The following is a 27,300-nucleotide window of genomic DNA, read 5'->3' as shown; positions in this document are numbered from 1 at the left end:
GTTTATGATCATATATAAATATTGTCAGTCCACATTGGTTCCAGGCACCACCGGCATCTGTTGTCATTATTTTCCCATCGCCTTCGACCCATTAACTGGTTGTTGCTGAACTTGGAGTACAGCCACCAGATATGAAGTTGTACCCCGGCACAATCATCGACAGACAAAGGAGCATTTGCCCCCCCCCCCCCCCCCCCCCCCATGGAGGTGCTCACTGGCCTAATTAACGCAGTGTTCATCACTCAGTGGAGGACACCTGCAGGGAGGGGCAGCAGCTTCAGACACATTGTCTCCCTGTATCCAGCTCCACCTGACCATATAGAGGAATTGGATGAAATATTGTTGTAATAACCAACGTGAACATTATGTTGTTTTTTTAATCTGTGCCATTAAGATTGAGGTCTAAATATGCGTTATACAGGTGTGGTTGCTGAGTTTATATGGATTCCTAGAGGGAGAGAGAATGATATCAACATCCAGTTAGACCTGCCCGCTGAAGCATGCTTTCTAGACACTAAACCAGACATGAAGGCAAATGTGTAAGTATACCACCATCTATTGGACAAATTTCATACCACACCACACACAGCACAGAAACCAGTATGGCTTGGTGCTGGGAGTCAGTCCCACATCTCTTAGCCTGCAGCCTTGGTGAACTTGAACTTGTCTTTCTGTGTCCTACAGGGAGCTTTTAAAACGAAGGTCACCCCTGAAACAGATCTGTCCAAGGGGCAAACATATTTTTTCTGTGAGGGTCAACTTGATGACATGGATTTTAACTTTAAAAGGTAGATTTATTATTTATCTTCACCCCAGAAACATCAGAGGTCCAACAGGAATTCTCCCTTTTGATTGTAAAATAAAAACATGTTTCTAATATAACGTCAACCTTCAACTTGTTTCATGGTTTAAACTGAGATCTTGAAGAAGTCCAGCATAATAATAGTTGGTATCCACAGTTTAACTGAGATGATACACAAGTTTATTTTTAGTGTAGTTGCATATCAGAAATACTTTTCGTTACCTATTGTTTATATCACATAACATATTTTGAATGTGGTATTTTTTACCACTACTAACAATAATTATAATAATATAAACAATACTATTATTAGTAACCATAGTAATGTTAACCACAACTTTTAACATATAAATAATAATAATCCAAAACAACATTCTCTAAACCTTGAGCACTCCGCCACCCAGTGGACAAAACGCGGAACTGCAGCATTGAATCCCATCATGCTTTGCCGTAACCGCCGAGCCGAGCTCCACCGATGCTAAGCTAACTGCCTTTAGCCACCGGGAGCGGACATGTTGTTCGGACCCTTCCGCGGATAAGCGTCGCTATAAGCGGGGAATCTGGTGCGGAGGGGCAGGCTCGGGGGCGTCGGGCAGCCATGGACGCCGTCAACGCCTTTAACCAGGAGGTAAGAGGCCCCAAAGACACCCTGGACCCGCCGAGGCTGGCGGGGCTGGCCGCGGGGCTGCGTCTCCCCGGAGCTAGCCGAGCAGCACTTACCGGGGGGGGCCTGCTCGGTTAAGCTAGCCGGACATATCCGTGTTGCCCGGTGCATGGCTAACCCGGGTTAGCATCCGTGCAGCACGCGTGCAGCGCAGGTTAATTCAAGTATTCCATGCCTATCAGAAAAGCTAGCGTAACCGTGGCTAGCTACCGTTAGCCCCCACCTGTATTCATTTCAATGTTAGCTTGTGCGGTTGTTGGCAGCAATGGTACACAGGAAACACTCCCCTGATGCTAGCGTCGCCCTGTTAGCTTACAAACTAAATATCATAACAAACACTCATGCACCTCACTGAGTGAATACAGCACGTGTTTGTCAAAGCAGAATTTTAACTAAGAGCTAGCAACCAGTTCACAAACAGGTGGAGTCTGCTGGTGTTGCTGGTTCCTCTCGTTTCTCCTCATGGCTCCTTTTTGAATCGCATGGACTCCTCATGGATCACACACAGACACACAAACCTGTGACCGTAACACAAGTGTCTGTCTCATCAGCCCTGATACTTTGATTTGCACTTAACCTTTACAGACACAGCGTCTCGAGATGAGTCTTGAAGTTTCCACAGCACAGTTTCTGTCTGTCTGGACCACAGACGTGGTTGTTGTGGTTTGGAAATCACTTGTTATCTCGTGTGCATATGAAACATTTCTCAATGTAAAGTGCAACTGAAGTCAAGTCATCCCTGGATTAAAAAAACAACTTGCACTTAGCTGATTTCAACTGTGCCTATTAGTTCTCGTTCATTTTAATATAAGTTATGCAGCTTGTGTTGACAAAACATCACTAGTGCATCTCCTCAGAGCCGACGAGGAATTGGACTAACTTCCACTAGAGCACATTCTTCCGCCAAGGTCCTAAATTCTCCTTGAATTCGATCAAGCTGCTCCAAACTGCACATACTCCTAAAACCATCAGTACCGCCAGATAAACCACTAAAATGTACCCACTAGACAAACCACAGCATTATAAATTGTCTATTAAAGGATGATTAGCTTGGGATGGCAGAGACATTCATTGCCCACAAAATATGAGGTTTAATTCTACCTCTTGGTGTCACTAAAACTTCAAATTGTAAAAAGCTTATCTTGTAAAGGTGTCTTGTAGCTCAGCCCTCTCAGCCCCAGACCCTCTGTGTCTCATCTGTTATCTCCTGTGTCTCTAGTTATTCTCCTTGATGGACTCCAAGCCCCCGATCTCTCGGGCGAAGATGATATCCATCACCAAATCAGCCATCAAAGCTATGAAAGTAAGAACGAGTTTTGTGCTGTTGTTGTTTTTGTGAAAAAATATTATATCTACTATGGTTTGAGTATTTTTCTTGCTTGTAACTCGCTCGCTCGCTCCTCTCTTTCTCAGCTCTACAAACATGTGGTCCAGATCGTGGAGAAGTTTGTCAAGAAGGTGAGAGAGACGTATCCAAATTCAGTCACCACCCAGTTTCTACTCAACATAATTGTATTGAGAATCTGTTTTCTCCCTCTGCTTTCCCCAGTGCAAGTCTGAGTACAAGATTGCAGGTCTGTATGTGGTGGATTCCATTGTTCGGCAGTCCCGACACCAGTTTGGATCGGACAAGGACGTGTTTGGCCCAAGATTTACCAAAAATATCACAGGAACATTTGAGAACCTCTGCCTTTGCCCTATAGAAGACAGGGTAAGAACACCAAGACCTGGTTAAAGTTTCAGTGTCATGTTTGGCCCTGTTGTAGTTTTCAATTATTAGAAAATGATTTTGTCTTTGACCTTTGTCCCTGCCCCGTTATGTTCCTTTGCAGAGTAAGATTGTGCGGGTGTTGAACCTGTGGCAGAAGAATGGGGTGTTCAAGATCGAGATTATTCAGCCCCTCCTGGACATGGCTGCTGGGTCTAGCAGTGGTGCTGCCCAATATATGGACACAGATGACCCAGGTAACGCGTGTGGTTGTACGCACAAGCCAGTCGTTTGTTAGGCCATGATATGTTAATTGTTTTTAAATACAAACACAACTTTATAGTTCAAATTTAGTTCAGTTTGTAACAGCCAGGGGCCGGAGGTGTTATGTTTTCGAGTTGTCCGTCCCTCCCATTCTCGTGAATTTCTTAAAATGTGGTTTAAATATTCACTTGCACTCGAGGATAATCTGATAAATTGTTGGTGGTCAAAGGTCAAAGGTCACCAAGGCCTCTTGAATGTGATAGACTGCCTGAAATTATTTCAGGAGCAGATTTTTACATTTTCCTTTTAATTTATATTGTATATTGAAATGTGATATTGATATGTTAAGTATCAGTGAATGTTGGTGGTTTGTGTGCTGCTCACAATTATCTTAAAGCTTCCTCTCGTCCATCAGGTTCTCCTCCTACTCCAGCCAAAGAGCCGGTTACTTCGGTGACGGCAAACCCCACCATGACGTCCACTGCTCAGCTGCAAAACACTGATGCCTTCGCTGCCGTGGCACAGCTCTTCCAGTCGTCACAGGGTCAGCAGGTGAGTGTGCACGGACGCAGATTGGCAGTGCAACTCTCTTAGACCCACACCAATAAACAACTCTTCTCTTTCACTCTGTCACTGGCATTTTATAGCTTCAACAGATGCTCCAGAACTTTCAGCAGCAGCCAGCGAAGCCAGACACCAACACCCAGCCTCCTCTCCATACGAGCCAAACACAGGCCCAAAACGTCACCGCCGGCCTGGGCACGGGCACTCCACATCCTCCCCAGCCCGGCCAGCAGAAAACCACCTTTGACAAGGTGTCCGTGTGGTTTTGTTTTTGCATTTGCCGTCAACTCTGTGAAGACATTGTAGCACCATGAGAATTAAATGAGGCTGAACAAGCTCTGCATGTTGAACCCGTCTCCCTCTCAAATAGAAATTGCTGGATCGTTTTGACTACGACGATGAACCAGATGCTGGAGAGGACTCGAGAAAGGATGACAGTGCATCACAGCCCTCTTTGTAAGCCCTAGATTTATATAATGTACTACAATTCAAAATAACAACAACTGTGAGTCTCATGTTTTATTTTTATTATCACAGTATGCAGCAGCCTCCGGCCTTCCCACAGCACTTTAATCCGTCAATGATTAACATGTCGCAAGACCACTCACAACAGGTAAGAGAATAAAAACTTAATTTATAAAAGAACTGATCTTTTCTTTCGAGTCTAGTCCATTTTTTAAAATTTAAAATCAATATAAATATTATTACTATACAATGTATTATTATTATATAAAGTAGACTGCAAGCTCTTTATTTGTGAAAGGCAACATTTATAAATATAAAACCAACAGTTGTGTTTGCATAAGAGTCACCACCGATGTGTTTGTCAGGTTCCTCTTCCGCCTAATGGCCAGCACCAGGCCTATGGTTTACCATCAGGACAAAGCTTCCCAGTTATGATGCCTCCTATGGGGCACGCTCTGCAAGGGCAGCCCCTCACTGGTTCGACTGGGCTTCCAGGTTTTCCAGGGGTATTTCCTCCCCACAACGCAGCCCAGCAACAACAGGTAGACGGGACAGTTTAAATCTATAAACATTTAAATGAGGGGTCGTAGATTTATTAGTTTATAGCTAATTATAACCACCTCCTTCTCCTACCTCATCAGGATATGTCAATGGATGTCGACCGCTCGTCTGTGAAGGACGGCAGACATGGCCGAAGGTCACCACACTCAGGCTCCAGGTAGGCGTCTAAAGTAGCATGTGACCTGTCAAACTATGTTTCATTATCCACACTTCAATTATCATTTATTTCCCTATTTATGATGACCATACCATGAGTTCCTGTGCCTTTTATTTGTCTTCAGGTCTCCAAAGAGGAGGAGGTCACGCTCTAATTCTCGCACTCGGCGGTCCAGGCACCGGCGCTCGCGCTCCAGAGACCGCCGTCACCATTCCCCACGCCCTCGCTCTCTGGAGCAAAGGGAGAGAGAGAAAGAGAGGGAGCGACGGCAGAAGGGCCTCCCGCCACCCAAGAGCGAGACACTAAGCAGTGAGTCTGATTATCGTCCTATTTAATTAATCAAGGGACATGGACTGTTAGGTTTGTGCAGTAAGTTTTTAGTTGTGTCATAAGAATGTCTTTTGGAGGATATCACAATTATTCCTTCTATTCTATTTTTTTAAACTTCTTGTTCATGTTACCTTTTTATTTCTCAATCTCAGTTTGCAGTACAACTCTGTGGGTGGGCCAGCTGGACAAGAGAACTCAACAGCAAGATGTCGCCTGTATACTGGAGGAGTTTGGGGAGATAGAATCCATCAATGTAAGCAGACTTGTTCAGATCACTTGCACTAAGCCATTGTGTGGTTTGTAACAACAGAATTGCATTTCCTCATCTAAAGTGGGTTCCAAATATGTTCATGAATAATGGAAACCCATGTATTTTTGTATCTACTGGTCATTAGTAGTACATTTATCATGATATATTTTGTGTTTTTAATGCACAGCTGTTGTTTATTTTGGTGATATCCTAACACACTTAGCTCTTCTACCTTTTTACTGATTTAAACTGATTATCAAAGTGCCACAATACAAGACTAATTGGAAATCACAGCCTCCATGTTTTTTCCTAACCTGTCTGTTTATGTTCCTCTTGTAAAGATGATTCCTCCACGTGGCTGTGCCTACATTGTCATGATTCTTCGTCAAGATGCCTTCAGGGCTCTACAGAAGCTTGGCAGAGGATCTTACAAGGTTAACCAGAAAGCCATAAAGGTCAGTGAGCTACACTCTGAATAAAAACAGTCGGCATCTCAAAAAGAAAGCAAAGAATCTAATCTAGAGCTGCTGTTTTTTCTCTTCTTGGCAGATTGCTTGGGCTTTGAACAAGGGCATAAAAGCTGACTTCAAACAGTACTGGGACGTGGAGCTGGGTGTCACCTACATACCGTGGTCTAAAATCAGAGAGGACCAGTTGGAGGAGCTAAAAGAAGGAGGAATACTGGATGGAGACACCTTGTCACCAGGTGAAACCTCGCAGCAGGCCTTTTAGGACATCATACAAACAGATTCAGGCATAGATGAGACCCCACAAGACTCTGGTGTGGAATATGAAAGTCTGATTCTGAATTGTGTTTGTGTTTTCCAGAGTGGAGTGGAGCGAGGAAGTCTCTGGACCAACCAGAGGAACTCACCCACAACGGCCGTTCAGAGCCACAGCAGCCGGAAGAGATGCCAATGTTACCTGTGCCTGCAGCAGCTGCTCCGCCTGCGCAGGTAAACAACTGAGAATTACAGCTATTTATCTATCACTAGTATATTAGAAAATATTTGTATATACCATTCGGAAAGTTATTTTGATCCAGAATGTCACAGGGAAGTACAACTAAAATAACTTCTTAAGTTAATTGTTGTAATTGTTCTCAGGTTCCTCCAATGCAGCAACCTATGGTTGGCATGGGTTCTCTCCAGCCTCCGGGCTTTCCTGGTCCTATAGGCATGCCCCCGCATTCCTTCCCACCTGGCGTCCCCCCTCCTCCTTTCATGAGACCCGGCTTCAACCCTATGCAGATGCCTCCAGGTAGCACCTCCAACTGCCATCGAACCACATCTCTTTAAACCAGAAGTTGCTCGACCCGACCTGACTCATTGTACGTTCTCTTCTCCCAGGTTTCCCTCCCCCAGGATCTATGCATCTAGGTCCCCCACCTCCTTCCCAAGGTGGAGTAGAGGACCTGGACCCAGCCAGTCTGGGCAACAGGAAAAACGTTGAGGGCCCAGAGGGTCCCAACATCTTCAACAACCAGATGGGTCCTATGGGTCAGTCTTTCTTTCTTCCCTGACTTTTCACCAGACAGTTATTTGTTATCTGTCATTCTCAGTCTTAAGATTTCCCATCATAACTCTTCATATATGATTGTGTTTGGCCATTAAAATCTATCTCATCAATTAAAAAACTAAGGATTAATTTTATCAGTGAGTTTGTGGGTTCATAGAATTAAAAGTTGTGTTTGTTTTTCGTTTTCTCCTTCAGGTAACCAAGTAGGTGTCCCACCAGGTGTTATGTCAGGTATACCTCCAGGTGGTCATCCAGGAAACATGCAGCCGCCCTCTGGTGGTCTGCTCGGTGCGCGGCCTGGCATAATCCCACTCCAGCGTCCTCCCGGTCCCCCACTTCCACACATGCAGCGTTTCCCTCCACCTCACGCAATAAGACCGCCTCACCCCAACATGCTCCCTATGCCCCCACAGATGATTCCCAGGGGGCCACACCCTCAGATGATTCACCACGAGCCCCTTCCACCCAAAGGGGGCTTTGGGATGCTGCCTCCCCACAGTATTCGGGCTCCTTTCCCGCCCCATGGGCATGGCCCCCCTCCTCATCAAGGTCCTCCTCCTACTCCTTTTATCAGACCAGGGGCCCCTCACGGTCAGGAAGGGCCAGAGGAAATGGAGGGGAGACCATTCAGGGGAGACAGACCTGGATTCAGGGACAGAGAGCCAGATAGGGACAGAGACTGGGACATGGACAGAGAGAGGGACAGAGGTTTTGGAGGTGGAAGGCGTCCCTTCGGTGATGGGGGGAGGGGAGGAGGCGGTGAGAGAATGGAAGGGAGAGGCAGGGGAGGAGGCTGGCAGGAGGACGCGGGCAATCAGCGTGGAGGAGGATGGGAGAGAGATAGGGACAGAGATAGGGACAGAGACCGTGATCGTGACAGAGATAGAGACAGACGGGACTGTAGGGAGAGGCGGACCAGTCTAGACAAGGACAGGGAACGAGGGAGAAGTGATGATGGGGAGAAGGATCACGGGAAAGGGGAAGGAGGAGGAAGGGGAGAGGGAAGCAGTCAAGACAGAGCGAGAGGAGCAGAAGGAAAAGAGCGGGAAAGGCCGAAGCGGGAACGGCGAGAGAGGGCCTCGCGGTGGGACAAGGATGATCGGTTGGCCGAAGTAGAAAACATGGACATACTTCGGACCTCGGACAGCACAGAGCAACCTTGTGTGACTCCTGAGGCTGCTGTGGAAAGCAAAGAACCGAGTAAAGAACCGAGTAAAGAAACAAGCGTGGAACCTCCTCAACAAAAGGCAGAATCAGAACCTGCTGCTGCGACAGAGCCAACGCCATCTGAGCCTTTACCTCCAGCTCAAAGTGAACCCACGGAAACAGAACAGGAAGCGGCTTCATAGACTGGCTCTGACTCTGACTCCTCCTTCAGCCAGAGACTGCTGCGAACCCCTGAGAGACAACAGGTGGTTTCACTTTGGTCACTAGCCTCAACTCCTGGCAGAAGAGCTAGTCACCATATTTCAGTTGCTATTGGTCATTTCTGGGAAGTAACGGATTTCTTGAAGACAAACCTCTCCGACGCATATTATCAAACGGGTTAAAATGGTCATTTGTAGTTGCATCGATGTCTCAAAACACAAAATCCATTGGTTTGCAAACCGGAAACAGTTGGTTTATATCACACAAATGTAGTGTTACTTCATGACCCTCATCTCCTCACTCACTCACTTAATGTTGTTTTTTAAATATATTTTTAAAATTTGCCCAAATATGACGAACTCTAAAGATCAATTCTATAACAATAGAAGCACCATTCTTTCTGCTGGTTGTCTCATCTGGTTTTTCTTGTCAGCATTCAGGAACAGCTTTGAAAGGGCTATTAACAGACATTGTGACTGACTCAGAGCCGTTTCTCTTAAAGCCATTTCAGCATTAACCCGCTCACAAACTTATCAATGAAAGAATAAGGAAATCCAAGCTTATTATGGCTTATCTCCCGTGAACTAGCTCTGGAGGAAACAAATTATGATTTTTGACGATGAGAATCAGAAGTTGAAGTGAATTAGATCTACTACTAGAAGAGTAATTGTTATACAAAACTGAATTTGAGAACGTCCATTTGTAAAGAAACTGATTTCTACCCAGATTTGTCACAGCTGTTCAAAAACAGCTGAAGTTTCATCTTGATGAAGTTCTCAAAACTAACTAATCAACATCATAAAGTTGAGTAAAATGTCATTCAACAGTTCTCAGATTTGTACCCTTGGTCATTTCTTTTTTCCGCTGTCTAAATCTCATACTCTTGCCTAAAGGTGTATTTTTTCCGTCAGTTAAATAAAGAAGAAACTTTTTGCGGCTCCAACTGAGGAAAATCCAACTAAAATTAATTTAAATTATTGTAACAAAAATCCAGGGGCCAGATTTATGTTTATGGTTTTTTCCTTTGTGTAGGGAAGAAGGGGGTATGATATCTCGTGACCAGATAAAAGGGCTGAATTATGTTTTGGAATCTTCATCTATTTATCTCATGTATGTCAGAAAATTCAGATCTATAATTTGGTTTTTTCCATATGAAAATGCAAAAATGAATCCCTGAAGCTGAACGTGTTTTTTTTTGACTGATAAACACAGCCTGCAAACTTAGTTTCCGTTTCACTGTAGACACATATTTGTGTAAACACCCAGAATCCCAACAAATCCCAACTCTTGCTCCCTCATGGATTTGACCCAGAGACACCACGGGCCGAACTAATGTGATGAAATGAAGAACACTGCTCGGGACACACTGCTGTAAATATGCTTGTAACACTGACTCTTCCACAGGTGTCATGGTCATTGTTGTTAATAATATGCGACTCGTTAATCAGAGACAACACGTTGACTTTGAAGGATTAACAGAGGCCCTTTGCTTTAAGGTTTTTAACTCCTCGTGGTTTGAACGTTGACGGATGTTTCTATGATTTGTTAAAAATACAAAAGACATGGACAGAAAATCTTCGATATTTCAACCATAGGAATTTGTTTTTAATAAACTATTTTTTTACCAAATCCTTTGGCTTGTCATGGTCTCTTTGAAAGCCACAAGCCTATCTTTACTGTGAATTTTGAATTTATTAAGTTGATGTTTACAGGTTGATCCTGTACTTGTCTAGCACCAAATCACAACATACATTATTTCAAGGAGCTCGCCACAGGAAGGTCAAGACCGTACGATATTATGGAGAAACCCAACTGCTTTTACATTTATTTTATTTAAGTCTGAGTCTCCGCAAGAAAAAGCTTATGGAGCGGCCATCTTTGCAGCCCGAATAATGAATTACCTCAGAATCAGAATCAGAAGTATTTTATTGCCAAGTAGGTTTACACCTTCAAGGAATTTGCTCTGGTAATTGCTGCATACAATGAACATAGAAACATAAAAACGCAATAACATAAAAATGCAATAAATACAACATACATAGGAAAAGCAATAAAAAATAGAAAACCAGTAAATATTTACTCACTGTTTACTTCTTATTTACTCACTTTTTTACCAATATTTATACAAAGTAACATTTATTTTGACATAAACATTTCTGATTAAAAATATATAAAAGATAAAAGATATAAAAAGTGAAGTAAAAAGTGATATGCAAAATGCAAAACAGTAAACAGTGTCTGATTGCAATATGCAATTTAATGCAGTATAATACAATATGATATAATGTGTTAATAATATATGTTATTGCTCATCTTCAAATGAGAACAAAGTCCTTTTCCCTTCAAATAAACTTTGTGATAATACTGATATACTGATCAGTGTAGTGTTTAGACAAAGCCTTGCCTCGCATTTTCTATGCAAAATGGATGAATATAAGGTAAATCCAGCATTATATTTCATGAAATATTTTTACTCATTTTAAATTAAGCATAACCGACAGTAATGTAACATAATAGTGTAGGCACTGGGTGATATAGACGAAAATGAGTCACATTATAATGTCTTTAAGTTTAAATACAGTTGTTTGCCCCTGGGTGAAGGTTGTGGTCTTTAACTCGTCTTTACGGGTCTAGAATGAAAAACACTTGACACAGCAAAACATTTGACAAATATGTGGAAGATAGTGATTTGTTGCATCTCCTCAATGTGCTTGGACAATGCATCAGAATTATATTGTAGTGATTATTGATATCATTTTATCGTCCTAAGAGGCAAGATTATGCAAATATGAGCTCATTGATTTGAGTTGATAAGATTAAATGTGAAAACAATATATTTTGTGATAGTGATGATAATAATGCTTCATTTTAATAATTAGAAATGTATTAATAGTGATGGAAAATCGAATGAAACCTTTTATAACAGGGATTTGCTCACCCACTTTAATGGGGCGGTGCTTAAAAGTCAGTGACCAATCAGAATCCGTCTCCCTGCTCGTATTCGCCTCTGATTGGCTGGCTGCGTTCTACGCCCGCCCCCCTCAACAGTTAAATACAGCTCGGTTGTCTCTGACATTCGATACACGTCAGAAACTTGTGCGTATTTTGGAGAACTACTGCAGAAATGGTGCTAAAAGCCGTGTGTGTGCTGAAAGGAGCCGGAGAAACCAGCGGGACCGTTCACTTCGAGCAGGAGGTGAGTCCCGCAAGGCTGCTTTTAACCGGGAGGAGGAACATGTAGCCCTGCAGCCATTCAATTTAACCCCGTGCAGCTTCCGTGCTAATCTAAGCTAGGCTCCATTCACAAGACTGCAGGGCAAGTTAAGTCCGGTTTTGGTTGTGAGGCTAGGCTAAGCTAGTTAGCTGCATTTGAATGAGAGGAAGTGAGGCTCTGATTTGCTGTCCAACAGTTCAGCAAGTTGACGTTGCGGAACCACGATTAGTGTCAAGAAAACCGTCAAGTTGATAAAGAGCCGTGACCTATGACCCTTTGTTTAGTTAATGATCAACGCTGCGTGTGTGTGCAGACGACTGTTGCGTAAGTTTGACGTGTTTGTGTAGCATTAACATCGTCCGCCTCGTGTTTGCAGAAACTCACTCAAATGGAGGAACCTCTGCAAGCAGCTGTTTCACTTAAGGACTAAATGAGCCGCTGCTCTAATTGAAACATTTAAAGAACAAAATCCACTCGTTGCTTGTATTTTCTGCTGAGTCATTGCGGGACCTCCCCCTTGTCTCTGCCCCTGGAGATAAAACCATACGTCATGACTAGTGCTAGTGCATGGACCCTCGTGCACACTCACTCCTCCAGCAGAACACTGGACTGATGTTGTATCTGTCAGTTATGGAGTTCATTTAGATGATTCTTCTTGCACTGATTAATTTAAAGACATGTGTCTCACAATGTGTTTTTAAAAAGGGATAGTTCACCCAAAAAATACAATTCACTCATTATCTACTCACCACTGTGCCGATGGAGGAGTTGGGTGAAGAGTTTGAGTCCACAAAACCATTCTGGAGTTTCAGGGGTAAACTGCGTTTCAGCCAAAACCAAATACAATTGAAGAATGGTGACTGATTCTTCAAATGTTACAAAACATGGCTCCATACTGCTCCTCTGGTGCCAAACACTTAACCCACCCCTCCACCAGCATAGTGGTGAGTAGATAATGAGTGAATCTTCATTTTTGGGTAAACTTTCCCTTAAAGACCCTTTGTACTTGCCCATTAAAGCAGACCTCTTGAACTATTACATAACACATGCTGCTGATGCACATCTGAGTGTCTAATACACAGAAGTGGTGTTACTTATCTGTATTAGGACATTTTTACAGTTACATTTTTATTTAACTGTTGACATTTTATGTATTTTCACTGAGTCTGATGGTGCTGTGAATGGGATGGAAGGGATCCCTGTTTTCTTTACCCTCCAGTCAGCACCTGGTTTTGACAGCTTCTCTGTGTCTCAATCTGTTAGAGCGATTCAGCCCCTGTGAAGGTGACAGGAAAGATCGCGGGTCTTGCCCCTGGTGAGCATGGATTCCACGTTCATTCTTTTGGAGACAACACAAACGGTGAGTAGCTGACAACAGGTGTATGAATATGTAATCTAGTTTGTAAATAGTTGCTGCACTGCCTGGTTCTCATTTCACCCACAAACACACTAAAATCTGAGGATTTTCTTCCCTCTTCACAGGGTGCATGAGTGCAGGACCTCACTTCAATCCCCACGGCAAGGATCATGCTGGTCCTACTGATGCAGACAGGTGAGCAAGTGTTTACCTGTGGTGAGGATATCTGTTTGGCAAGAGGTTGATTATCGTGATTGGCCTATGACTCCAGGCCTGACACACCTGGGTTTGTTCATGTGTTTTGTTTGCATAATGCTCTACAATGACACAACAACCCAGACCACATCTTTTCATATTGTCCAACCATTTTAGTTCATGAAAATGTCAGGATTCTCACACTGAAACCCTTCCCTGTGGAGTCCGGTAGTGATATCACTGCCTGTTCTTATGCTTCCACAATGACTGTTCTTATCTTTTCTGTTAAACACAATGTCCTGACAGCTTTGCGGAACTTTCTTTGAATTTGGCCCAAACATTCGCTTGTATTCCAAGATAAATTCATGGAAATTTGGTCATGGATTAAGAACAAATCACTTGCCATTTCGGGATAAAAAGGAGCTTTTATATTCAAAATCATTTCCACTCAAATCTTAACATAACGTGTTCACACCATTGTTAATACGGTCTTCTGTCAATGGTGGAAATAAACAGTTTTTCTTAATTCTCTTATGAATACTAGGACAAGTAATCGTTAACAATTCAAGGTAAATGCAAAACATTATTTTGTTTGTCAATAGGCATGTTGGAGACCTGGGGAATGTGACTGCTGGAGCAGATAAGGTTGCTGAGATAAACATCTCTGACAAGATGCTCACCCTCAATGGCCCCTACTCCATTATTGGCCGAACCATGGTGGTAAGGAAAAGTGCTTTTCAATTTTAATTTCCATTGAATGAAAATCGACATCAGTAAGCCAGGTTTTACTCCAAGGTTAAGTAGTTTATCTTGGCTTTTATGAGGAGGGGGGAGGGTGGTGTAAGCTGCAGGATACTACACTTTATTGACTGGAGCTGAGCCTCTGGGCCATAAACTAACTGTGCTGCTTGTCCCGTGTTTCAGATCCATGAGAAGGCTGACGATCTTGGAAAAGGAGGCAACGATGAGAGTCTAAAGACGGGCAATGCTGGTGGACGTCTGGCCTGTGGAGTCATTGGCATCTGCGCGTAAAAAAAACATCTGCCAAAACTAAAAGCACTGGAAATGGCTTTCCCCCCATAGCACTTAATAAGACCAATATAGCTACTTAATGTGACAGTGTTTCCTTTTTTCAATACTCTGTCGCTTCGTACTCGCCATTTAATGGCGTAGAAGAGCCATGCTATACTATACTGTCCCTTTGTGATGAAGATTGTCTGTATGGATTTGTGTCTGTTGACTAGTTTTGTCCCAAAGAGTTAGTTACGCACAAGTAAAACAGTTGTATACAACTTAAAAAGTTCATCAATAAAACGTCTGTTGACTCGAATGGTGTGTGTGATAATTATGTGTATAGATGGTTTGCAATCAAGACCAAAACCTGGAATAGTCATTGACTCAATCTTCTCACAACCTAGGATCTCTATATCCATGAAACGCGTGAACACAAATGTTTCCTTTAATTCCAAAAAGGAGGTTGGATTTTTCTTCTGTGTTTTTGTTAGTTGGAGTTAAAGTTCCCTTTCAAATTGGAATCTGGCAACTGGTCAAATCCTAGATGGGTGAACCATTTAGTAACTGAAATCTCCCTACTCTACCTCGTGTATTGTCACCTTTCATTATCCCTATCAGTAATGTAGACCTAAGATAACATAATATAGTGACAGGTTGTAAAGATTTATGGCTGAAATAAAACAATGGTGTATCTAAGCAATATTTCTAGGGTAAAGTTCCTTTGGTCCAAAGACGTTAAACTTGAACCATTTGTATTTTGAGTGTTATTTTCAAGGTGTTTGCTGTTTTAGTAAAGTTGGTTCATAGTTCTCTCAAAACCTTTTGTATTGAAAAGGCTGCAGCTCTGTTAGGCCTCTTGACGCAGTTCAATTGATTACCTGCAGCCGTTCAACAGTCTATAAACTAGATCCTCTGAGACCAGGTGTAATAACCCAGCAGGTGAGTTTCTGATCCATATATATACATGTTCAAGCCTTTATAGCTAATAAAGTTAATCCCCGTTTTTACAAACTCCTTTTTATAACATCAAAACGATTATTTTCTTCAAACACCTGCAACAGGAGAACGTGGCCAAATTAGCTTCAGTATCATGCTAGATGTAGCAACATGCTAACTGACGCCATGTTGGCTAACTAATGGGTGCGCAGTCACATTTCGGATTTTACATACTTTATAACTTATTTTTACACGATAATGCAAATGTCAAAATATGCTACGACTCCTATAATATGTATAACTTAAAATATCAAGTAGCATATTTTCATAGGACACTAAGTTTTGTTGGTTTCTATACTTGAAATAACAGAGTGACGCACGTTTCAAATAACGGAGATTAATGCAACACACTTGAATTAATGAAACATAAATTATTTCCCATTAAAAATAAGATTAATTCCCCCCTGGGTAGTAATTTGAGTATTGTTAATGTTGGTAACATAACCAACAATGCAATTGAACAAAAATATACCTTCATTAAAAAGTCAATGGAGAAACACAAATACAAGAATTCATGTCACATTACTTGATAAGAGATTAGTTTAATTATGATGAGAAAAATATTTAAATTTCAAAATAAGCTTAATGACAGAAAACAGACATCGAAAGGTAATTTATTCTATGTTGTTTAACTTGTACTGTTGTGTTTATTAAGGGACCCCCTTGAAAACGAGATGATGCTTCTCAAGGGATCCATTTCCTGTTAATACATTTCTAAATGCACTATATAGGTTTTAAAATAGACCCCTATTTTTCAAATATGGCAGAAATCTAGGTTCACGTGCAGTCAAAGAGAAGGACACCTGATGCCTGGCTGCCTGCAAGTAAGATAAATAATTCTTATTCCTAAAGGTTATTCCTAGTTTTCTTAAATCTCAAAGTTCATTCAACCTGGTTCAGTTCCATGGTTAATAGAACACGATAGCTTTAAGTTGACATTACGACCTAGATCATTATCATTATCACCAAGAAACTACAATAACTGACAAATATAAATCAACAAAAAGTAGATTAAAGATGCAACTGAATCCAGACGCTGTACATTCTCAGACAGGGAGTTTCCATGAGGCTCTGACAGCAGAAGTTTGGATCCTGATTGATCGCCTCCTCTCTGGGTCGGTGCATTAAGATGTTTCGTCCTCTAGAGGGCAGAGCACCTCCTCATAACTGTAACAAGCGTTTGCTGTGATACTTCAACATGGAGGGATCAGATCAAACCAAATTTCATGGACTTTTGTAAATTACAAGATTTGATTGTGCAAACCAGTGGCTGGAAATGTGCAAAAATCCACTCTGCAAACATTCATACTCGAAGGAAAAAGGGGCTACAATGGAGATAATTATGTGATTTTCATAAATAACTGCTATTCACATACTTAAAAAACATGACATTACATGAACATCTCAGACGGACCTTGTGAACCAACCTACTAAAATATAGATAACAGGCTTTGATGGGAAAGTATGGATTGAAATTGGAATCTTTGCTTTTCCTTCATGATGTTAAACAGAACAGCTGTGCCCTATAGTGGCCAACTCTCACACACACACACACACACACACACACACACACACACACACACTGCCACAGTAAACGCACACGGACACACTCCCATACACTATCCCCCCCCTGCAGATAGCCAGTGCGTGGCTGTAAAAATTGCATGCTCTAAAAGCCTTTTCCCTTTGCATGGGAATGGCAGCGGCTTCCATGTGAAGTGACTCGGCTCTCTGCTCCTCTCCTGCGGGAAATGAGAGATTTGAGGCCCTTCTATGGAGTTAATACCCCAGGGAGCGATCCAGAGGCAAGCTGCAAAGAGTGTGTCAATTTGTACATGATACGCAGCAAGACGCTGAGATCCACTGCATTAGCATACGGGATGTGTCTCTTACTCCGCTTTCTTCTCAACAACTGATAATCGACGGCTCATGAATTTAAAAGTCAGGATTGTTGGCAGGGCTGAATACGAAATGTCGAATCTTAAGCTGCTGTTATTTTACTTGTAAAAATTTACATCTGGATTTGTTTTTCAGTGAAATCCACCATTTGTTTTTGTTTTTACCAGTTATAACAGTAGTGAGTCAGTACCATTTGGACCATAGAGTAGTCCGGCCTTTTACAATAGAGCAAATCTGCGTATGAGTTTGTCTTTATGCATGGGAGTCACTATGCTAGGGGTACGTGCAGAGGGAGGTAGTTTCAGGCCATGACCTGAAACGCAGCCCCCAAAAAGCTGCATATACAAGTTTGCAGTAGCTGTATTAGTTCGGACAGAGGCAGAGCGGAAAGACAGACTGACTGTAAAAGCTTGTATAAATAGCCTGGGAGTGGAGGTGATGAATAATGGAGACGGCCGATGCGGCTGACAGTGAGCGGGAGAGGTCGTGACAGTGAAAGAGACCAGCCAGGCTTAGTATAAGAGAATGTAATGTAATGAAAAAGAATAAAATGATAATGACGACGAGAAGTGTCGAGCCAGATGTGGACAGAAGTTCACGCTGAAGGTCATACGTCAATATATTTATGGTCCTTTTGTTAATAATAGTCTCATCCCTGGATTACATTTTAAATTTAAATTTGTCTATTGTCACAAATGGTTTGCAAAGGACCTTTCCAGAAACAAAAAGGTCAGTGACGAGCTTTACTTAACGAAGGCTTGGAGCGTAACTGCCACTTATCCTTCAGGCGGAAGGTGAGGTTCAAAGGGTGTTCTTCCTTTATTAGCTTCAGAGACACCACGTTGCAGTAACTTTGGGAAAGTGCCGGTGAACCAGTCTTACAAGGTTTGGTGCTTTTGTTGCTTTCCGAGTTGCAGCAATTTGTTCTTTTGTGCATTATCAAAAAGAAAAGGACTGGCTGTTAAACTGTATCCAACACCCACATGTACAGAGTCACCATCGGAGGTGGCGAGGCCGTGCCCGTGGTGTTCACTGTAAGATGAGTCAGAGGCGGAGGTTCTTTTCAACCAAGTTATGTAAGTGGGAAGAAAAGCACTTCAATGGCATGCGTGTATGTACTTCTATGTACTTCTGTGTACTTTGTCTGTAGAGGATTGTTTTTGAATATCTATAAACAGGCATCTTTGTGCTCAGAAACACTGCTGACAACAACCAGTGTGGCCACATCTCTAGTGGTGGCTTTCTGCTGTTTTCCCCTCAGGGCTTCAGCAGTGCACGTATGGCCCACCACTCCAACTGAATGCTTAGCGACAGGCTTTTACTTGTTTAACAGCTGCATGCAGCGCACACCACTCCCCCACCCATCTGGAAAGTGGATGAGGAGAGACATATTTGCATACTCCTGGGTATCAATCAATGGGAAAAAATTAGAAAAGCTCATTTAGGTCAGTGGCTTCCGAACGGAGCGGTTGGTCTCACACAGGAAGATTGTATTAGGTTGGTGTGATTTAGGGTCCGGCCGTTAACTGCATGCACACAATGTACACGTCTGGAAACAAACACAGGAACTCCAGTCTCTTATTGAAGTAATGGAACTCACTCCCCTGCGACTCTCCACCATTCTCCAGGGTGAGAGTTCACCTTCCGGTACACCGTCCAACACTGACATTGCGGGCACATTTTAGACACCAGTAACCACAGGTCAGGGGTGAGATGCCATAAATGGCGCCCATTCTACGAGACATGGTTGCTTGGTAGACAGACTAATTACAAGGCCCCTGTGACCTAACCTCTAACCCTGAGCTCTGAGTCATGTGATCATGAGAGCGGAGATCCCTCAACATGGCTATCTACTCTTGCTGTGCGCTTTACCCGTCCATTTTTGGCTCCGTATCTTGATATACATAGTTACCTCCACCAAGGAGGTTCTGTTTTGACCCCTGTTGGTTAGTTGGTTTGTTTTGGGAGCAGGATTACAGTTACTGCAGCAGTAACTCAGTGATCTCATCTCACGAGATATGGAGTTTTAATAATTCTCACTGTTTTCCCAGGGAATAATTCCTTGATCTTGAAACAAATAATGAACATATGTATGTTTAAGAATTTAAGTGGTTGTTGGGCCTTGTGGAGGTGTGCCCTCTCCTGGGGGCCATACTAGTTTTGGAAGGACAGATATTCAAGTGTGTGCGACTGTGCGTCCTGTTTTATCTGTTTGAAAATGGTTCAAGAGCCTTTTAGTCCAGCAGATCAACCTGAGTAGGCTGCACTTCTGTGTACAAGCAGTCGAGAGACGACTCCAGAGGGATTCCAAGGCCTATTTAACACATGACACCCTCCCTCTCATCCATGGTCAAACAGCAGTCCTGGGCTCTGACCTTTGAACTTAGTGACCTGCTAAACCTGCGCGACCATAACTCTCACTTTTGCTCAAGAGGGTGATTATTATTCTTTCTAGGATGAGTGGTTGTAGGGGTCTCAAGACTGTTTAGCAGATTGCTGCAAAAAACAAGGCAGAGAGACAACAAATGATTGGATATTTGACAACTGAGTACGTTTCCAGACACTGACCTCGTGTTACATTCCAGAGATGCTTCTGCGTTGAACTCCTGAATGGTCAATGGCAGGAATATCACAGGTTGACCATAATCAAGTGACAGCAAAGATCTTACCCATCTATTTGGTACACTTTGCCTACAAATACATTATACACACGATTTTACCCTAGACAAATAATTTGGATTTACACACTTGAATATCTTAGCAGCTTTTAAAAATCTCTGCAAATGCCACTTTGCTATCATACACCTAGCAGAGCATATGAGGTACTAATACCTTAGTCGATCGCCAACAAATGACCAAGAATTCAGATTACAGATTTTATAATTTGAATCATTTATCAAGCACAATGGTAAAACGTTTCAGAATTCATCTCTTTAAATGTAATGATGTGTAGCTTTTATTTTTAGTTTGGCATATGTCCCCTCTGCCAACAAGGAGGTTGTGGGGATTTATGACTTTTGCTACAGCAAGGCCACCAGGGGGTGATTTTGATGTTTTGGCTTCACTTTTGAGGAGCTGTCATGTTGACCATCTTTATTTACAGTCTGTGGAAAGTCAATATAAAATTGACAAACCATCTTGTTGAAGTTGTCTGTGACCTTTAACCTCCTGGTGGGGCTCTACTAAAACTGAGGGATCAGCAAAGTCAGAGTAAGATTAATCCTCTGGGAACAATGAATGTTCATAACAAAATTCCAGGCCGATCCACACAGTAGAGATATTTCTCTCTTGATTGACTGACCAAGATGTAGCACTGGCTGAAAATAACCTACAGTTTATTATATTATAAAAATAATCATAACAGCAGCCCTACACCAACCTCTAAATGTACAATAAAGTATAATATAGTAATATGGAGGTATCAGTTTATCTACATAGTTTGTAATGTGTAAATTGCAGATTATACAACATATGAAATCCTCAGAAATTATCCATGCTATACTCCAGGACCTGTTCATGTGGGTTTTATATCCTGCAGACAGACTCTGGATTCAGTTATTCAAATTCATTAGACATTTAAATGTTGTCATAGCAAATATTTATCAAGGAGTTCCAGAAAGAGGAAGCAGTGAACAAGATAAACAGAGGAAACCAGTTCACCAAACATTGTCGGCTTAAGTCACAGGAAGGTCGGTGACAGGGAGAGAGTCCAGAGACACTGAACACTTAACCAAAAAGACAGATCAGTCTGTATTCAGACTAAACCAAGAGCAAATGTGTTTGTATGTATGTTTAATCTGCAAGGTGACCTTCCTGCATTTCATGCTTCTTGATTATTCTCTCTGCGTGAGAGCTTATGTGCATGTGTGTGTGTGTATTTGTGAGTTTTCCATTTAAGGCTCTTATATGTGTGTGTGAGATGTGCAGCTCAGGTGTGAAGTGTTCTGCGGTTCCCAGCAGAGTGAAGTCCACTACACACTCCTCTCTTGTCGAGGAGAGAGAAGGGGAAGACTGGGCGGGGGGAGGGAGAACAGAAGATGGAGAGAGGGAGGGAAAGAAATAGGGAGAGAGGATCACAGACGGACCCTGTTCTTCTCCTACAGAGAGAATAGAAACTCTACATTGTCCAGACGACAGTGACAGTTTTCATTTCCCTCACAGACTCTCTTCTCTTTTACTCTTCAGTCCACTTTTCAGATGTTTTCCCTTTTCTTCTTGCTTCTGTCCATTACAGTTAATGGAGTGAGTTTCAGCTCTGACCTCGTGGTCTTCGAGATGAAGGATGAAATTACTGTCCTTATATGCGCATATTTTGCATTCTTTTGAATTACCGAGACCCAAATTATACACTTTACCCTGCACATTTAGCTAAATTATTCATATGGTGCTGAAATTTTTTTGGATAGTAAAATATGGTCCTGGATTCAGAACTGTAAAAAGACTCTCCAGGAATAGAAGCCTGAACACGAAGCGATAAACCCAGAAATTTGTAGCAAAAGTGCATTATGCTCATTTTTTTGTATATGTCTGCAATCTATTTTAACGTGCATGTAAGGAGTATGATAATATATATAAGTTAAAGCTATTACACAGCCAAGAGCACAGGTGTGTCATTGATCTTAATTTGGCATTAATCTTGCCTTTGATCCTTATTTTGCTAGTGAATGGCACGACGAACTTCAAAGTAAATATTCTGCCGCTTACAGGTTATTACTGTTAGAACTGTACAAACCCCGTCCACAGTCATTAAATCAATATACGACACCACTAGTCCATTTAATGGACATTTTAAGAATAATATAAATAACCAGAAGAAAAAAAAAGTCTCCAAGATATTATCTCATCTCACAATTTCTTTTACCATTTTTTCTTGATAAATACCTTAAAAATCCATTTGCGGTTATTATACTAATTCATTATTCTATTTATATCAACTAGAGACACAGCTTGACATTCAGGAAGTCTGGAAATTGCCCTTTTCCGCTGGAATGTGTATCTTCTTTTCTTCGGAGCACTTGATCTTATTTCTTTTCCCTTTCTGAATCACAAGGGAAACATTAAGGTGTGTAATACAACCTAAGTGCTCCTCAGCCAAAGCACTTGACCTTAACTGTAGTGCTATAGCTTCATCTAACGACATCATATGCTAATTCACTTGCATTAGCCAGAGATAACCCACCCAGTATTTATGTTAAGACTCTTCTTTATTCTCTCATACATGCTAGTGACCATTATTCACAGTTGGTCTTGTGGCTCATAGTGAAACCTGCTCGTCCTGGTAGTTAAACCTCTCATATTAATTACTTAGTGCCCTCACTCTCGTCCCGGACGGCAATTAACCTGTTTTAATTGGAGTGGTGTTGCCAGAGGAGGTGAGACAACATCACCTGCAATTACAGAGAAACTGTAACAGTGAGAGAAATTATTTTTACACCAGCAGCTAGTTTCAGCTGGTTGTCCTCGTGTAACCTCATTTGTTACAGTTCAAAGACAGTTTACTGATTAACAATATTGACTGGCACCATTTATCTTCTCCCTAAATGCCCTCGTTGGACCATTATATGGAGTTAGTCTTTTTATTACAGCAGTTTGGTGATTTCTTTTAATATGTAGTTAGACGAAAGGTATTTGTATACCAAGTGAAATTAGATTTTAAAACTTGTTTTGACTTGTACAAATTAGGTGAATTGTTTGTACTAATGGGATTGATTGTATTCTTTTAAAATGTTCTACAGCTCGTAATATTCAGAATCAGAATCAGAGGCTGAAGCAAACAGTGTTTTCCACTTGACTGACCAGTTGCTAAAGGACATTACTCTTGTGGACTGTGTTACTGGATTTATTACTGAACTCAATTTTCTTATGGTCCTACTTTTGTTAGATGTGCATGAAGCACAATGGCACTAATTTAAAGACTTTTTTCTATAATATCCTAAGTCTAACACTTGTTTACGGAATCTTATAGTTTTTTTTATCTAAAATCTTCAATCCACTGTCTTCAATTTGTATCTGTGTTTAGCTGCATGACCCGACAATTTGAGACAAAGACAGATTCTCTAAAGTGAGGACTAGTTTATCGTCTGGTCTTGGATTTAAATTAGAATAACATATGGGTAAAAAGTGAACTTAAACCTATAAGGAGAGTTGTTACTTGTGCATGAGCATTTATTTAGTCCCTGGCTTTCTATTATGTATTGATTCTGTGTACCAGGATCAATAGCTGCTCATTAACTGGGACCATGAAGCCAGTTTCATGCTTTAGCTGTGTTTCAAATCGTAACGCTCAATTAATCAGTCCAAAGAAATATATAATAAGAAAAAGGAAAGAGTTTATCAGGAGGGCAGATTGTCACTGTTTCAGGAAACCTTCCTGATTGCACTAATTTAGTTCAACAGTTTGTTTCATATACATTTTTCACATTTGAGCCAGTGAAATCTATGTTTGTTTGTGTGGAGATCCATTGTGTGTGTGGGTGTGTTAATTGAGACATATCACCAGTGTTCCTCATGTAAATCTTCTAAATGAAAATCAATTCACCGATCCCATAATTCAACATCAGACGGCTGGTCAAATGCCACAGTAACTGCAGGAAAAAGCTAATTTGCCAAATAGAAACGATATTTGGAAGAATAAATCAATGCTTTAAACATTTCACCAACAAAGCAACCAACAAATTAATGAATCCAGGAGTCGGGGAAGCACACAATGATCGTAGAGGAGGGCGGTATTTCAAGCTCACACAATAACTTTAAATCTTCTCTGTTATCTGGCTACTTTTCAGCAATTAGTTAGATTGTGTGAGACATTTGTTCACAACAGGACCATTAACAGTTTCACTTGTCTGTATATTTCTGTTGTCACATGTCCAGATGAAGTATGGATTGTCCTGAGGCTTTGTGAGGTTCACTGAGCTAAAACCCTTCCCCAGCTTGGCAGCGTCCCTCACCCCCTCTAAACCCCATCTTTCTCTGCCTTCTGGTGTCTGCCTCTTACTGGCCGTATGTGCTTCTAATTATTTTTAGGTTGCCAGCGAGCACAGCGCAAACTCCATCTAGGCACAGATTTGTTTAAGGTCAGACCAGCCAAAAGCACTTTGTCCTGGTTTTCTTTTTCCCGTATAGCAGAGGACAGTGGTGCTTGGTTTTGCTGATGTACACAGAAAGGTTCAGAGGTGCAGTGTGTCAGGTGACATCCACACACCACAGTATCTTCCACTTCTGCAGACTGAGGGACTTTACAGTTTTATTGCACGTTTGTGCAAATATAGACAATCTCAGTTTTTTGTGTTGTCCATAAATTCGTTTTTTAATGTTCAAAAACACAAGTGGATTTAGAATTTTAATCCTTGTCAGCAGCAGTAAACCTCATGGGGACTGAAGCCCAGTCCTAATGATGCAAAAGGTAATTTCCGAGGTTCTGGTTAAAGATGGGGTTAAGATTTGTGGTGAGGTATAAACTGGTCGTGGTTAAGATTAGGCATACGGTTTTCGTTTGGCTGCAAAGTCCTAATAGCTGCACAAACCTGTGTGTGTCCGGATTGTCTGAAATGCCACATACCAAGCTCTAAGCCCTCTGAGGTAGAAATGTTTTGTCTGTACCTAGATGTGGATGTTGCACCAGTTTGTGCACGTGTTTTTGTGTGTGTGTCTCCTCTCGGTCTTTGTGTATCTCTCTCGGTGGGTGGTAACTATTAAATTCCCCAGTCAGTCCTTTGGGAGCAGCCATCAGCCCGTCATCTTTCGGAGGAACACCATACCTTCTGATGCTTTAATCCCTTCTTTCCTCTCCTCCCCTCCTTTTCCCACACTCAACCTCTTAACCTCATCTCCCTTCTTCTCCTCCCTCCCTCTCTCCCTCCCTCCCTTTCAGTCTCCTCTTTTTTGCTGGCACTGTCAACTTTCAGCTGAAGTGGCTGAAACTCAGTCGACGCAGCAGTGGCTGTGTTCAAAGCCGGGATACTACAGCGCTGCGGTCGAGTTCAATGACAAGATGTAGATGTTGATGTTATTTATTTTTATTGGCTTGCAGCTGTTTAGGTGGTGAAATTAAAGAAACTTTGACTTTGAAGATCCCCTTACCTTTCCTCTCTGAGTTTCACCGAAGTAGTTTTCATTGCATTGCATTGACACTTTTACTGCTTGAAGCAAATCCCATAAATTTGTGGTTGTGCATCCCAGAAAACCTCATTTCCATTATTACCACAGCACAAAGACACGGCTTCTTTGTCTTTTACGTCTTTCTCATGAACAAGTGTTTGTTTGCCAGTCCGTGCTACACAAATATATGGGTGATATCAGGGCTTAAGGCCAGCGGTTACTGCAGGATGCTGTGTTAGAATCCATTTCCGTCCTCGTCTAAGAGCCTCTGATGAGCAATGGAATCGTTTGATGTTTTGCGATAAGCGTTTGAGCCTGTGTGTGATGTGTCTGGAGCGTGCTTTAATAACAATAGCCCAGAATGATGTGTGAGTGTGCGTGTGTGCGTGTGTGTGTGTGTGTGTGTGTGTGTGTGTGTGTGTGTGTGTGTGTGTGCTTTTGTATCACCAGAGGGGCCTGGGTTACTGGGTTGTGTGAGTAATGAAACGAGCTGTGCAGTTTGCGCTCATGAGTTTGCGACAAGGTCAGGAGGTTATGCGGTGGCTGTGCAGCCTGTCTCTCCGTCTTCCTCCCTCACATCCTGCATTGAAATCTCCCACTGACTCAAGCACACAGGCTCTTATTCCATTGCCGCTATTCTTGGTTTTGTTTGTTTGTAATTTGTTGTAACAAGTAGGAATTACAGTGTGAGAGAGAAGAAGAGATGGAAATGCTAATTTCAACATGAAAACAAAAGGGACTTACTGTATACACTGTCTCCCCCCCAGCCCCCCCACCCCCCAGCCTGCTTGTATCCTAGATAATCATCTCTGAATGCAGCAGCCTAATTAACACTGCTCACTGTTTACATTGATGGGGATTATAATTGAGAATGATACAGTAGATTTACACCCTTGATCTGGAGGTTCCTGCATGAACAGTGTAGAGGACAGATTAAGTCTTTATAGCTGGATCTTGGTGTTATATGTGCTTTTCTCTGATGTTAGTTGTGTTTGGCAATCGTGCTGCAAACATGCTCTCGTCATCCCATGACCTCCATTTACTGCTTTCAGACTTGAAGTTCAGACATTATCCTGAAAAATGTCAAAGTTTATGAGAAACAAGAAACAAGCATTGATGATGTTTCCAACACGGAACAGCCAAGAAACTGGAAGAATCCAAATATCTTTGGGTTATGTGGATGAAGATTGACGGCAAGAGACCTGGTCAGAATTTATATGTCCTTTTCTGCCTCCTGCATGATCTATTTATAGGTACCACTAATCTTCTCCCCTACACATAATTGTTTCCTTCTTTTAAGAACTACAGACATTTTAAGGCATCACCAAACAGATCCTCAGCAAGTTGTTGGATAAATCCTGGACTCTTGCCAGATACGTGAAATATTATTTGTTTGCATTTGCAAATACATTGTTTTTGCCTGTTTTAATCTGAACCCACATGTGGACGCTATCCTCCCTTAAACCTAGTTGATCCTGAAATAAAGCAGTGCTGACTGTGGCGCTCTGTCTTTCTGTTTATCTCAGCACAAGCTACAAAAAGATATACACGAGTGTGATATGGATTTAACTGTTTAGTGTCTTTAGGGGAAGGATTTATATGATCTGTGCTGTGTATCTGCAACGTTGTGTGTGTTGTCAGATAAAGTTCGAAAATATGTTTTTGCACTTCTTGGGGGTTTTCAGTTGTTTGTTCGTTTCTTTATTTGTCAGCAGTATTACGTAATTTCCACGAAACTTGGTGGACGGATGAGACAGGGGTCAAGAAAGAACCCATTACATTACAACCAGGACAAAAAGGAAGATCCAGGATTGTTTTTTCCACTTTCTGTAACAACCTGGGATCTTTTCACCAATCTCCCAGAGAATAAATCATAA

The 27,300-nt window shown here is 41.9% G+C and overlaps 2 protein-coding genes across 2 annotated transcripts; both read left to right on the top strand.

Moving 5' to 3' along the window:
• Positions 1-1,267: 1,267 nt before the first annotated feature.
• Positions 1,268-10,280, top strand: scaf4a (SR-related CTD-associated factor 4a). The gene is made up of 19 exons (XM_053441566.1): positions 1,268-1,430; positions 2,686-2,769; positions 2,880-2,924; positions 3,016-3,177; positions 3,299-3,431; positions 3,854-3,990; positions 4,086-4,253; positions 4,373-4,458; positions 4,540-4,615; positions 4,833-5,009; positions 5,109-5,185; positions 5,310-5,494; positions 5,668-5,768; positions 6,107-6,220; positions 6,315-6,471; positions 6,594-6,721; positions 6,872-7,025; positions 7,115-7,264; positions 7,479-10,280. Exons 1-19 carry the CDS (start codon positions 1,401-1,403, stop codon positions 8,630-8,632), a joined length of 3,318 nt encoding a protein of 1,105 aa, XP_053297541.1. The 5' UTR covers positions 1,268-1,400; the 3' UTR covers positions 8,633-10,280.
• A 1,411-nt stretch (positions 10,281-11,691) lies between these two features.
• On the top strand, positions 11,692-14,747 carry sod1 (superoxide dismutase 1, soluble). Its single transcript, XM_053441240.1, has 5 exons — positions 11,692-11,847; positions 13,129-13,225; positions 13,348-13,417; positions 14,020-14,137; positions 14,342-14,747. The coding sequence occupies exons 1-5, from the start codon at positions 11,776-11,778 to the stop codon at positions 14,447-14,449; spliced, it is 465 nt and encodes a 154-aa protein (XP_053297215.1). The 5' UTR covers positions 11,692-11,775; the 3' UTR covers positions 14,450-14,747.
• Positions 14,748-27,300: the final 12,553 nt, after the last annotated feature.

Source organism: Pleuronectes platessa, chromosome 15 (assembly GCF_947347685.1).
Source record: "Pleuronectes platessa chromosome 15, fPlePla1.1, whole genome shotgun sequence".
In the NCBI taxonomy this organism is placed as follows: Eukaryota; Metazoa; Chordata; class Actinopteri; order Pleuronectiformes; family Pleuronectidae; genus Pleuronectes; species Pleuronectes platessa.
This window is presented reverse-complemented; position numbering and strand designations above follow the sequence as displayed.